The 13,121-nt window shown below is 53.1% G+C and overlaps 7 protein-coding genes across 7 annotated transcripts; 2 read left to right on the top strand and 5 right to left on the bottom strand.

The window, feature by feature from the left end:
- Positions 1 to 1,042: 1,042 nt before the first annotated feature.
- On the bottom strand, positions 1,043 to 2,262 carry CORC01_10798 (alcohol dehydrogenase GroES-like domain-containing protein; the record flags this gene model as incomplete). Its single annotated transcript, XM_022622425.1, has 2 exons — positions 1,043 to 1,809; positions 1,881 to 2,262. 2 exons carry the CDS (start codon positions 2,260 to 2,262, stop codon positions 1,043 to 1,045), a joined length of 1,149 nt encoding a protein of 382 aa, XP_022471063.1.
- Positions 2,263 to 3,065: 803 nt separating this feature from the next.
- Positions 3,066 to 3,857, top strand: CORC01_10796 (uncharacterized protein; the record flags this gene model as incomplete). Its single annotated transcript, XM_022622423.1, has 3 exons — positions 3,066 to 3,121; positions 3,260 to 3,382; positions 3,503 to 3,857. The coding sequence occupies 3 exons, from the start codon at positions 3,066 to 3,068 to the stop codon at positions 3,855 to 3,857; spliced, it is 534 nt and encodes a 177-aa protein (XP_022471061.1).
- On the bottom strand, positions 3,081 to 3,296 carry CORC01_10797 (uncharacterized protein; the record flags this gene model as incomplete). Its single annotated transcript, XM_022622424.1, has 1 exon — positions 3,081 to 3,296. One exon carries the CDS (start codon positions 3,294 to 3,296, stop codon positions 3,081 to 3,083), a length of 216 nt encoding a protein of 71 aa, XP_022471062.1.
- A 349-nt stretch (positions 3,858 to 4,206) lies between the features above and the next one.
- CORC01_10795 (uncharacterized protein) lies at positions 4,207 to 5,765 on the bottom strand (the record flags this gene model as incomplete). The annotated part of the gene is made up of 3 exons (XM_022622422.1): positions 4,207 to 4,330; positions 4,670 to 5,445; positions 5,715 to 5,765. The coding sequence occupies 3 exons, from the start codon at positions 5,763 to 5,765 to the stop codon at positions 4,207 to 4,209; spliced, it is 951 nt and encodes a 316-aa protein (XP_022471060.1).
- Positions 5,766 to 6,153: 388 nt separating this feature from the next.
- Positions 6,154 to 6,775, top strand: CORC01_10794 (uncharacterized protein; the record flags this gene model as incomplete). Its single annotated transcript, XM_022622421.1, has 2 exons — positions 6,154 to 6,230; positions 6,295 to 6,775. 2 exons carry the CDS (start codon positions 6,154 to 6,156, stop codon positions 6,773 to 6,775), a joined length of 558 nt encoding a protein of 185 aa, XP_022471059.1.
- A 636-nt stretch (positions 6,776 to 7,411) lies between these two features.
- CORC01_10793 (uncharacterized protein) lies at positions 7,412 to 8,980 on the bottom strand (the record flags this gene model as incomplete). The annotated part of the gene is made up of 1 exon (XM_022622420.1): positions 7,412 to 8,980. One exon carries the CDS (start codon positions 8,978 to 8,980, stop codon positions 7,412 to 7,414), a length of 1,569 nt encoding a protein of 522 aa, XP_022471058.1.
- A 913-nt stretch (positions 8,981 to 9,893) lies between these two features.
- On the bottom strand, positions 9,894 to 10,852 carry CORC01_10792 (uncharacterized protein; the record flags this gene model as incomplete). The annotated part of the gene is made up of 3 exons (XM_022622419.1): positions 9,894 to 9,967; positions 10,238 to 10,270; positions 10,366 to 10,852. The coding sequence occupies 3 exons, from the start codon at positions 10,850 to 10,852 to the stop codon at positions 9,894 to 9,896; spliced, it is 594 nt and encodes a 197-aa protein (XP_022471057.1).
- Positions 10,853 to 13,121: the final 2,269 nt, after the last annotated feature.

The following is a 13,121-nucleotide window of genomic DNA, read 5'->3' as shown; positions in this document are numbered from 1 at the left end:
TCACACGTGACACTTGACATATGCAAGACGCTGGACACCACGAGAAATTACCTACCACTTCAGGATAGTTATATCCTCATAAAGTGCTGACTCAATGAAGTCTTGCATCACCTACCGGCTTGGCCATATGTTCTGATTGGCTGTCATTGCGCAGAGGAGATGCGCACTGGACCTCCCAAGTACATTCCGCCTTTCAACAAAAATTCGGAAACAGCTGGCTCCACACCTCTGTTCCGACAAGTCCATGTAGTGACGCTAGAACCTTTGTCAGACCCTTGTGCAGGCAGTACCCTTGGTTGCGGCTTCGTTTCCTCTTTCGGCACTAGATGATGGAAGAGACTCTGCAAAAAGCTCTTGCGCCGCTGCTTCGACCCGACAGCACGGTACGGCGCAGAACCTTGTTACCCACAAGTTTCAGGCTCTCGCGCGGTTGGGAACGTCGTCGGCGGTGTTTCATCGAGGTCTTGCACAAGCGGAGTGCGATACGAGGGGGTAATGAGAAATTTGTCAATTTTGCAATTGTCAATCAGAAATCAAGAACAGGAATCGCACAGAAAATTGAAGTACACAAGATCTCCACGATCATGCCCCCTTCTGGGAGACAGCTGGCCAATGTCTTGCATTGGTGAAGTGAGGCGCTACGGATTCACAGCAGGAGCGCGTCGGCCGTCGGCCAAACCCCGCTATCCGGGCATAGCTGCTGACATAACCGTGTAGGATAACATCAATCAATCAATCAATTATGCCCCTTTCCTCACCACCACAAGATTCCATCTTCATGGCTTTCGACGATTCGCCTCAAGAATGCGCCCTAATGTTCTCGCTTCCTCCCTCTCCAAATACGCTTCGTAGGAGTGCAAGCCGTGGTGGAGTGAGTCAATCATTGACGCATGTCACAAGAAATCTGGCTTCGTGCGATGTGTCGCGGAAATGGCCGCGCCTCTGCTGAGGCTTTGGGTCTCCGAGGCAATTCGTTTGTATTATGTGAGACGGTGTAATTCTCCCTATATACATACTCGAACCTTCGTCCGACTGAGCCGTCCTACTCCGGGAAGTAGATGGCTACCTTCGTCTCCTGCTTCCGATCGAAGCGGTCATAATAGTCTGGCGCATCCTCAATGCCAATAACGGCGCTGAAAACAAAGCTGGGATGGGCTTTGCCGCGGTTGATAAGGTCGATCAACTGGGGAGCGTACTCTTTCGGATCTACAGCCCCCGTTCGGAAACTCAGGCGCTTCATGAAAAAGTCCGAGGCGGGGAAGGGGATCGTGGGTGGAATGGCGCTGCCGTATGGTGCACCAGGCGAGCTGTCCTGAGACTTGTACGCGCCCACCTGGCCGATGCCTCCGTCGAGATGTACCACTTCGATCATCTGCCGCACGACGACGCTCTCATCCATTCCAAGGGTGGAGTTTAGAGCCTCCATGCCAACACAATCGACGGCGCGCATCACGCCACCCGGCTCACGAGCCAGGATTTGGCTGGCGGGGTTTTCTTCCGTGAAGTTGATCGGAATAGCTCCGATGGAAGCGGCAAGCCTGAGGCGGTCCTCGACGTGGTCGACGACGTAGACCACGGAAGCCCCACGCAAGATGGCCGAGTAAGCAGAAAGCAGTCCGACGGGACCCGCCCCAAAGACGGCGACGGAATCGCCAGGCTGGAAGCCAGCGTAGTCGAGACCGGCCCATCCCGTAGCGAAGATGTCTGAAACGGTAAGGTAGTCGTGCTCGATCGTCGAGTTGGCGGTTTCACGGGTCAAGGGGACGGGGATCAGGTTGGTGTCAGCAAAAGGAACCCTCGCGTATTCAGCTATGCATCTTATTGTCAGCACATCGCACTCCGGCACACCCAAGAGAGTCATTCGGCAGGAATGCTCGTACCTTGAAGCCCACCAAGACCCATCTCACTGATACCGAAGCCGAAGTAATCCTTCGACGCCGGCTCCATCTCCAGGTGATCCGCAGACACGGTGTCGGGAATGATGACGTAGTCCCCGACGGCGAAGGAGGACACAGCGTCGCCGATCTCCGAAACGTAGCCGACGGCCTCGTGGCCCATTGTCCATGGCACAGCACCGCCCATATATCCGTGATAGAAGTGCAAGTCGGATCCGCATACGGCCGCTGTGGTCACCCGCACGACAACATCAGTCTCGTTCACGATCGTTGGCTTGGCGACATCTTGAACCGTCATTTCGAAAGGTGTGCCATGGTAAACCACAGCGCGCATGGTCGCGGCTGGCCAGGAAAGATTGAGAGACATGCTTCTTGCGACGAAGGGCTTTGGCACTCGGACTACTGTAGTAGAGGCGTTGGTCTGATTCGTATGGCGTGTTTGATGATGCTCTGATGCTAGTCCTTCTTGTGAGTCGCCTGAGGTCTGAGGTCTGATGAGAGCCAATATATAGGCATATGGAACCATACAGCATGCGTGCTTTGCTCTACCGAGACCGTCTGTTTTGCTAGGCTGGTACTATTGGATAATTTGCGGCCTCATTAGTTGGTGTAGCAAACTGATCCGGTACAAACGTTGAAGCAGCAAGATTTGCCTCACATGGGGTCTTCATTTCGGGAGTCATGACCGAGCCAAGATGCGTCACACAGGGCGGCTTCCGGCGCTTGGGGATATGTTGGAATGATGGTGCGTCTTCATGTCGATAGCTTGGCAGGAGCGGGGGATGAAGAGTCTGGAGCCATTTTGAGGTATTCTCTGCCAGCCTCCTCAAGGACTCTCCCTCACGGCTGCCTTTCGGAAAGCCTCTAGTAGCCTCCCAAACTCGAAGCATGATTCAATTCAGCTGCGTACGAACGGAATTATCCCTCCAAGGCCCCGCAACACAGCAGCTTTTGCTTGCATTTGATTTGTCGACGCCTTGCCACTCCGTTGTTGTCCCCGCGAAAGAAGATCCAATTTCGACCCTTTGTATGTGGGGTGTCATCATCCACGTGTGATCCATGCAGGGACCGAGTCGTTCCTTATGGCCGGTCGAGTCCAGAAAGAGCCCTGAGGCATTCCGCTTCCTGTCTCCACTGTCTCCACTGTCACTGTCTCTGTCGCGACAGAGAATGAGAGGAGCCCGTTTAGGCGGCGTGACCTTTCAGACGCTCACGTGCGATTCGGGGTGCCGGAGTTGTACATACTTGGCGCCCGGACCATCCCCTGCTTTTGGCAAATGTACAGTATGCATCCATGTCCTTGAGAGTCACCTGGGAGCCTCCCGTGCCAAACAAACTCGCCTCCGAATTTCGTTTTGCTCTAGTCCGTTCGGTGGCAGGGCCCACAGATCCCAGGAGCATTTTCTGGCCGAGCAGCGGGCCCGGGCCGCGCAGCAATATCTGGCCCGCGTCCAGGTGGAGATGGTCTCCATGCCGGCCTGCCCTAGGTCATCCAATTCTTTCCACTGCTATCCACCCTTGCCATGGGCAGACCCGAGAGAGATCAGCTGCATCGTATAGAGGTCTTGACGCAGAGACCTTTCGGGCTCCTTAACCCGGTTTGCCAGCGGAACGAATAGCGCTTTTGATGTTAAGGAGAGTTACGTTGGGGATGTCGTCTGGCAGAAAGCTGACGGAGATGGTCGGCGTCGGTCCGGGCCTGCAACTCCGATATGCCCGCCGCCTTCGACGTCGGCGGCTCTACGTTCCAGCTTTTGGCAAATCGAGAAGGGCGACAACAATTTCTGGCTCGACTTGGTTTTTGACGTCTACGTCGCCCAGATCCCTGTCTCATCGGATCTGCTCGATGACCGCGCTTATCTGATGCTCGGCGGTTGTGATCCCTTCGAGGCCTTGATGACTAGCCGTCGACGGCCTGTCGTCCCACATGCGTATGATGTCTGCTTCAAATCTGGCCGCTAGCATATCCGCGTACTACTGGTTCTCTTCTGCCGTATCGTGTCCCATGAGAAACGCTCGGCGTAAGAATACAAACACAAGAGCAGGAGAAGCGTTGGGAAGGTTTCCCAGACTGGATCATTGCCAAGTATGGTACTGCGGAGGTATTGGGTGAAAAATCCGAAGCGGATGGTAAATTTCGAGGCGCTTGCGTCTTTGACTCTGTGGCGACCTCTGCATCGGCGAAAGCCAGTCACATGAGTCTGTAACAGCCACTTTTCAGGGCACCCTGCGGTGAACAAAAATAGAGTAGCTATTCTGAAAGAGACCTTGTGGAAAGATGGCAAGAGAGTACACTGTGATTCACCTCCCATTACAGGGTTGCTGACCTGGTCGTCATCAACACAACCGTTATCCACACCCGCTCGGAACCCTGGCATAACATGGACCGATGTTGCAGCAGGAGGACAACAGCAGCAGGTGGATCGAGGAATTGGCTGCAGAGTACTTGATCAAGACTTCATTGCAGTTTGCTCCTCTTTCCATAGTTCACTGGGGAGGAATAATGGTTGTTCAGAAAATACAGTAGATCAGGTTCAATGAATTGAAAAGAATGATGCAGCATCCGCATTGCTACCAAATTCGCACAAGCTATCTCAGTATGCAGTCGGCCAGTCGATTCCCAGCTTACCGTACACACCACTTGCGGTCAGAAAAGAGGCCCTTGAGGGTAAAAGGTGTGATTGACTTACCAACAGCGATCTTTCCAGGATTGGGAAATAGTATGTAACCGATCTGGATATCTGGCCGCCATTATCTTCCAAATTTCAGCGTACGTGGCATCGCCAATCGAAATATTATTCCAATCTGGAAAGATGGACTTCCCGCTCCGGCGCACGCTCTCAAAGTCGAAAACCAACACTGGAACCTCCCGTCTGATGACCGTTTCAAGCTCGTCCAGGTTTAAACAAGGATGACCTGAGACTGCTTTGGACGACCGAAGTCGGTCGCGAACAGCACCTCTGACGGTCTTGTCTCCCAGCGTCAGCCTCCACCCGTTCCCGATCGACATCTGGAAATCTTGTTCATCAAGGACTGGCGTAGGCACCAACTCACGCCTGAATCCTGGGCTGTTGCGGTCTCGCACCCAGGTGCAGCGTGCTTCCGCAAAATCTTTTTCATCGATTATACGACCGAACTTTCTCTGAAAGACAAACAAGGCTGTCTCTCGACGAGTCTCCGGGTCTTTGAGGGAGTTCTTGGGTGGCACCTTGCTGCTTTCGGACATTTTCAGCCCTTGCGCAAGAGAAAGCCGCGTCTTGCAAGTGTTAATCTTTCGGGCGGGGTCGCCCGCGAAGATGGGTTTCTCCTGCAGCCTGATCACATCTTTCATATCTTGCCAGGGGGGAAGATCTTTGTGAGATACCTCAAGTGAGTTGTAGATATGTGCCATGTGGAGAAGTTGCCCGTCCCGGTTTACGAAGCCCACGATGGCTGTTTGAATGCGGTGCAGCAGAGCGAACACTCGTAGCCCGTAGGTCGTGGCCGGTTCGCTAATGCGCAGACGAGGCCGGCCGGGCTGTCCACGTCTCCACATAGAGACCTCATCGCGCTACCAGACGGCGGCGAGACGGCTCATCCACGGCTCGAGGAGGTACCCAGGTCACGTTCTGTCTGCGCGACGAATCCCGCCGTTGGTGTGGCTCGCAATGCCTTGCACCATGCGCCAGCAAGGATTGAAAAGGGCGCACCCACAGAGAGATTTCTTGCAATGAATCGAAGGGCCAGGGGTGTATGCGCACGTCTCCCTGGTCCTGATGCCTGCCAAGTATGGACATGGGTAAACTACTCAGCGGGAATGGGTGTCTGGCGTCCTCTTACAAGCAAGGATACGACTTCGATTGCATGCCCGTCTCGATCTTCGGTCTCCATGGTTGAGTGCGCCTTGCAGCGACCAATCATGGTGAGTGCCGCGACCGCCCGCGTCCAGTCGTTGGCAAACGTGACCAGAGAAGCCTGCCAACACGGGGTACCTGCTCTTACCCAAGCGCCAAGCACGCAGATACAGCTGCCATCGGCGTGTAAAAGCACAAACTGCAGTGCGATGAAGCTGCTGCGACCTCAACGGGCTTACTGAGACGTCGATCAACAGGGGGTTCGTTCTCAGACAAACGCGCTGGTGTCTTGTCCGTTGAAGCTACGACTGTGTGCGTTCAATTGGCTGCAGCGCAGTCGCCTATGGCCAAACGCGCCGCTCAAATCCAGGCAGAAGGCAGGCAGCCTCTCCCTCGCACAACAACAAAGACGGCCACGCGAAGCAATGTCTTTCACCGGTGCAGCCGCTGGCCCGTTCAGCGACGTTCTCCGCGGAAGTCAAAACAGGCTTCGCCGTTGTCGGTGGGTCAGTCATCAGACGACTGGATGCCACGCGACGGCGCGCTAACTTTATCGAACATGGCAGGCAGGCGGATGCGACCGACGATCGCCATCCCGCCAATCACGCGCTGCAACCCTTTGACGGGGTACGGCACACGGCTTTTCGGATCCGATCGTCCGACGTCCTACCGCACAGGGGTGATGGTGTGTACCTGCCGCCAAAAACGCTGTACATTGGGGGTAGATGCAGGAGGACGCCCGCGACCGCCACTCCCAAGCAGGCCCCCAAGCGGGCCCCGAGCAGGCCCTCGAGGCTCGAGCACACGCCCCGGCTCTCGCGTCGTCTGCGACCATGGACATGTAATGCAAGCGAGATGCGTCCCGATACCCCTCGCGGGTCACCCCACCACGAAGACGCCAGGAGCTGGCTCCGGCCGCGGGGTTGCTCCGGCCTCCGGAACACCGGAGCGGGGAGAGTGAGCACCGCCGTGCTAGTGTGGTCCTGGGACGTCACTCCCGCGGGCGTGTGGGTCGACGCGCCGAGAGCACAGACCACCACTCCGTAGATCCCCGACGTATTCCGCGGGCATTCCCTCTTCGCCGTGCTCGGCGATTGTATGAGGATTTGGAGTGTGAGGTTGGGAGAAAGAGGTGCTATGTCTTGAGCGACAGAGGCTTCTGCCCTTGCTGTCATGTCTGCCTCTCCCACAACACCCTGACGGGGACTCGGCAAGAATGTCTTGCAACATCCTCCCTGTGTGGCTGGCCTCCGATGACGGGAGACATTCCTCAGGAGCCGGTCTCATGTGTACACACGACGAAGGGCAAACAGTAGGCACTATCGAGGATGACTTGCAATTAGACTTTCGTAATCCACTACTACAGGCACCAATCCTTGAAGTAACAAAATCAAGATTTTTCATCAAGACCCCTCGACCCGGTCCCACAGGCCATTGGTTTTGTTGTGATCCACAGTAAGTCAACGGCTGCAGATCAGCGTGACCGGCTCATCACAACGTGCTAAAGCCTCTGTGCGATATCGTCACTGTAGGCCTATGAGCAAACCTCTTTGGAACTCGGCGGCCGAGGTACGTGTAACACGGCCCAGGTACGAGCAAACCGGCTGTTCGTGATTCAAAAGCATCAGGCTTCCGATATCTCCCTTTCCCCAAAGCCAGTGAGAACACCAACCCTCTAGTCCGCTACGCTTCGCCCACCTGAATCTCGAGTGTAAAAGTCTGGTGCAGGGCATTGTCATAGCTTTCGAACCACCTCGTAAACGACTCCTTCATGTGGTCAAAATGGCTTTCGCCGGCCCCTCTCAAGCGTATGGTCTCATTTGCATCCAGGTTCTCCCCTATCAAATGGAATGCAAGACTCCGAATAGTCGAGCCACAGCTTAGCGGAAGCTCATCGTGGACCTCTGACAGGCTTTTCTCCCTCAAGCCACCTTCGGGTTTCCAATCCTGCCAAAGGCCTCTAATTCGGTTCCAAACCTTGAAACGAATGTTGAGACGTGGTTTTGGAGGCGACATCTGTATGTCGACAATTTCCATAGACGGGCATTTGTCGTAATCCGTCTCCGTGAGGGCCAGTAGACCCTGCGTGCGGAGCCTCTTGGCCGGCGTGTCTGACAGACAATCATCAGATTTGCTGGATAGCTCAGTCTTGTCTGATCTGGCTCGCTTTTTGGTGGGCAGAATGCGCACACTCGGATGGTCCCTGTGTGGCGAGGCGAGGTGACTGTCCGGTAACACCTTGGTTCGAGAGCCAGGAACTCCGCGGAACGCTGGCTGCTCCGACGTTGAGAACCCCTGCTGCACCGATTGATCCAGATCGGGTCTTGGAGTGATTGCCGAAATGGACAGATTCGTGGTGGGTCCAAAAGCGGCAGGGCCTCTAGGGAGTCCTGCTGGACCTGAATGGCTTGGGTGTGGACTGGATGTCGTCGGCCCAAGATCGGGCACAGAGACAGGTGGAAGCTTTACTAAGAGGTCCCGGAAAGCTGATGCTTCAGCCGCTTCTAGCTTTTCAGTTGAAAAGCGGTGATTTCTCTCCTGTGCTTCCAAACGATGCTGGCGCAGCTCTTTCTGGTACCGTCTCATCAATGTAGACGTCTCAGAGCCGAGCTCGTCGAACAACCGCAGGTCCTCATCCAGGTCGCAGAACAAAGCCGAAAGCTCATCCATATGAGATCGTGCCAGGGTGTCTTTTTGACGCTCAAAATCGAGTTTCATTTGGGCCACGACCCCAATCCAACTTTGGAGAGCTTCGTCGGAACCCATGTGTTCCGGAGGGTGCGGTAGGTTGGAAAAGTGAGAAACACTGCCGCAAATGAGGAGTCTCGAATGGAATGGAAGACTGTCACTCCTAGTGCGTTGGTCGAGGGGATTTCCGGCTTTAGGCGACCAATGGCTCGTCCTTGTTTCTGTGAGCGGCGCCTTGGAGCAGTTTCCTATGCTCACACCGTAAGGTTCTCGTTCAGAGAAACGGAGCAATGATCTTCTAGGGAAATGGACGGCTGAGAAGTCGAGTGACACACAATTCCTATCGGAGGACTGACGGGTGTCATAAGTGGTAATGCCAACAGGAAGCGTCTCAAAGGTTCCGACGGGGCAGCCTGCAACTATATACCATCCAGGCTCGCGGATCCTGTGCAAAGGAGGCATACAGATGTCGTGACACACCATAACGGCGTTGCGGAAGTTTGTCTCATCAGAGCACTCCGATGTCCTTCCTATCCTGAGTGTGGGGTCGATGATCAGAGACATTGGTTGCGCAGCGCCTACAAGCCGTCCTCGCCATCTCGCTTACCAGACATTTCATCAGGTCCGCCCATACGTGGGAAGCCACACATTGATCCCGATCTGGCTGCAGATCCGGAGCAACCCATAAACGGATGCATGGCATGACCAAAGTTGTGATGGTCATACCGTCCCTTATTGACCAATCGCTCATTGCCATGGAACCTTTTGTCCAGCCCCTGAACACCGATTAAACTCCCATGACATCGGGCCGTTTCGGCTCACAATCCATACCCTACGGCATCAACAACCTCTTATGGGCACTGATCGACAGGCCTTCATTGAGGCATATCCAGCAAAGATTCAGCTGAGTCCGAATCTGCCTCATGAAAGATTCTCGAGCCGGCCTAGCTGCCGTGTGAGGCAGGTATCTGAAATGAATTCGATATCAATCAGCCAATTCATTGGCCTCTCTATCCGTAGCTATCTCCCACCATTTACAATGACTCAAAAACGTCTGTTTGTGCTCGGACTCGCCGGCCCCTATATGTCTGACAATGCCAATGTTCTCTAGCTGATATTCTAAGCCATGATGCGTTGATACTTCAAGTCCATCGCTAAGCCCCTGTATTTGGAAGGCTAAGGCGAGTATGATATCGCAACTGTCTCCCTTTGTTACGAAACGCCCATTGACACAGCTTGAACAGCTGCCGAATCGCTTCTCATACAATTGTCTTATTGAGCTCGCATTCCAAGTGATGTGATCTAGTCTGGTAGCTAGTAGGTAGTATACGTCGATTTCAGTTGAATGCTTATCCCTGAAAGTCCATTTGAGTACTGGTTTGTCGGAAATCAGCAATCTTTTGTCATAATCAAACACTTGTTTTTTGTGCCCCTTCACGTCAACCTCGTGACTCAGAGCCAAAATAGAACATTGGTCTCATCCCAGGCCAGACGCTTTGCAGTCCTGTGCCGAGAAAGACCAAGCCTCACCCGCTGCCTGTTTGGCGGGCCCTGGACGTGGTGTGCATTTTTGGTCGTTACAACCTGGTGCAGGTGCAAACGAGGTGACAAAAATCCGTGGAGGGGGGGGGGGGATTATCGCCGTCCCGACTTACTTCTATCATGATGCAACATATCACTTATCAACACCAGTAAAGGTACCCGGCGGTAAATCATCAATGTAAAGGAGTATTACAGTCTTTATGTACAGTATGCGACTACCAAGGACTCTTAAATCCATTTGCTCATGAAATACCACAAAACAAGGCTGAATACCAGTACGACTTTCTGCCGCCTTGACTGGTGCATAGTGGGCTGGAAAGAGTGCGACAAGTCACTGTTCAGTCCATTTGAGTGTTCAAGTTGCCCTCTTAGGCTCTTGGAACGGGTATAGATAAGCCCCTCCGGACCGTCGGCAATAACATCCTCCAGATAGTCGGCAACGCCCTCCAGATCGTCAGCAGCATCCTTCAGACAGTCGGCAGCCTGCTTCAGATTGTCGGCAGCATCCTTCAGATTTTCGACAGTATCCATCACATTGTCGACAGTATCCATCACATTGTCGGCAGCATCCTTCAGATTTTCGACAGTATCCATCACATTGTCGACAGTATCCATCACGTTGTCGACAGCTTCCTCAAGGTTGTCGGAAGCTCCATCTAGGTAGCTCTCAGCTGTCGTGTGCTCGCTCACAGCTATGTCTAGTTCGTTCTTAGCTGTCTCTCTCGTGCTCTTAGCTGTCCTTAGCTCTTTCGCGGCTGTGTCTAGGTCGGCTAAATTTTCCGTGTCATCGTTCATACCCTCCAGCCCAGCGTAGCGGGCTCTGAGAGAAGCCGATTTTTGTAGAAGGTTTGTAGCCTGAGATCTCAGGCCAGGTGAAGTTGGGCTTGCGGACATTTTCTTGTGAATACGTCAGCTATGTGTGCAGCAGCCCCGTGAAAGCGTGGTATGCAACATACGTACCTCGCGCTGGCTATTTGCCGTTTAAGGCGTGAGATAGATTCTGTTTTCGATTCAAATCCTTGCCAATTCTTTTTGTCCACGTTTCTGACGCCGGACGTTCTGATTCATCAGTGGCTCAAGAAGAAAGGAGTCGATCGGCTGCAGGTAGTAAATATAATGATAAGTGCAGGTGGCAAGTACGATGTGGTGATGGTAGCAGGGTCTTAAATAGTAGAAATTTTATGGGTATCCATGTTCTCATCCGATGATGAATCGGCGTCTGCATACAAAGACAAGCGAGCAATGATGCTCCTTTCCGAATACGTGCCTTCGTACGGTGACCCCTTGTCAGTCAAGCTCGAATCGCAGCGTTCGGCATCTCCGGTGTCTATATTTGCTACTTCGCCTGTTGCAACTGGCGCCAAGGCTCCAGGCACCCACAGCTGGCTTTGATTTCATTTTGTATCTGGTCCTTTGAAGAGGCTTTTGTATTAAGACAGGGCGTTGTGCGGGTTGTCAGCGATCTTGTAGCCAATCATTGACTCTCTTGTTGTTTGAAGTCTCAACGTCGTCTTGGAAGTCCCGTATCAAGATCTGCATAAATTCAAGCTTACGAGGGGTTGAAGGGGTTGAAAGGTGGCACTGGCTCAGTGAGACTCCATAATGACCTTTTGCCCTTGTTCAGAGTTAGCCTCAGCTGATCAAATATTCGTTTTATGGGGCCTCAATGGTGTTGCCTGGGCATTTCAATCTTTATCGGTCGTTGTGTTTAGAGTGGTATTTCCGGAAGAGATCGGGGGCACTCTTAATCACCACAAGAGAAGGAAGAACGGTCATGGAGAATTTGAGGCAAGTAAAGACCAAGAAGGACCTTGGTGGGAGAGTATGGGTTCTTCGATACTGGTGGCCGGGTATGAATTCGCTGACCAACCCGGAGAAGCTCTAGCTATTTGTCGGACACTTTGAAACTGAAAGTCGGTCTCTGTATGATACCAAGTACCATCCTGGCCACTGTTTCGCCATCGCTCATGAAGGAGAGAGATGGATCATTTTCAAACGTAGTTGATGCCGGGCAAAAAGATGGCCTAGCGCCCATAGCTGAGTCATAGGCTAATAAGACAATATATAGAAACATGGACATTACTACGAGAATAGTAGGACGTGGTCAAACAACTCACCACGAGAGACAACCGACATAGCTCTGTCGGGGTACTCTGAAGGCAGGCGAACTTTCCGTCAGGCTCTTTGGATTCTCAGGCATTACGGATCTCCATCAGACAGGGAAATAGCTGTATTTGGTTGCAAAACGTTCTAGAAAAACCAATGGGGAAGGGGTTGGCGAACTGGCAGGATTGGACCGCTTGAGAGTGACTTTGAAGTTGCCAGGGAGAGCAGACTGATGTATCCTCTTAGCGCATCGTGCCTGAACCTTGGGACCATCTAGTCTCACCACGCAGATGAAGCAAGATAACTCGGGCGACGGCTCACGGAATTCGAAGTGATGAAAGCAGCCACTGTAGTTGGCTCGGTGGCTGTTGCCATTGGGAGCCCTTAGGCCCCAAAAGTAGGTTAAAGAGAGCAAAGGCAACAGCGAGAAGAGTCAAAATAAATGAGCAGAATGATTTGAAAGCAGGCCATAGCGAGAGCATGACAGCTGAATGAACACATCAGGGTGGGAAAATCTGGAGAGGCTGATACAACAGAGGGTCAGATCTTCTGCTGTCTCTCTTCCTCGACTTGGCGTTCATCTAAGCAGTTCGATGCCGTAGACTCAGTGGCGGTTTCACACTTGGTAGAATTGAACTGCGGGAGGCCCGCCTCGTACTTGGCGATACTGTGAGAAGAGTCACTATGACTGCAGACATAAATTTCAGTGGGATCTAACGTACCATATTGCTAGCTCTGCAGGTAATCAATGAGCCATTGTGTTGATTGACCCCTCTCCCGGCGTGATTACGATAGCTGTAATAAGCTTCCATCATGGCATGAATGGTAAAGGCCGTTGTACTATTTTCAAGTCTCCAGGAATAGAAAAGGGGCGAAGCCAACGTCGCCTTCTCACGGATCAGATAACTGTCCGGAAATTGCGCCTTTGAGAGGGTTAGCCCTGAGAAACTGACAAACGGATTCTCCTGAGGCGGCGCCTCGTCACTTTGGAACCTTGGCGACATGGTAGTTCACACCGGGGAAATTTGAGGTGCCGTGCTTGCCTTGTTCCGCGCCG

Source organism: Colletotrichum orchidophilum (genome assembly GCF_001831195.1).
Source record: "Colletotrichum orchidophilum strain IMI 309357 chromosome Unknown Scaffold_110.1, whole genome shotgun sequence".
NCBI lineage: Eukaryota > Fungi > Ascomycota > Sordariomycetes > Glomerellales > Glomerellaceae > Colletotrichum > Colletotrichum orchidophilum.
This window is presented reverse-complemented; position numbering and strand designations above follow the sequence as displayed.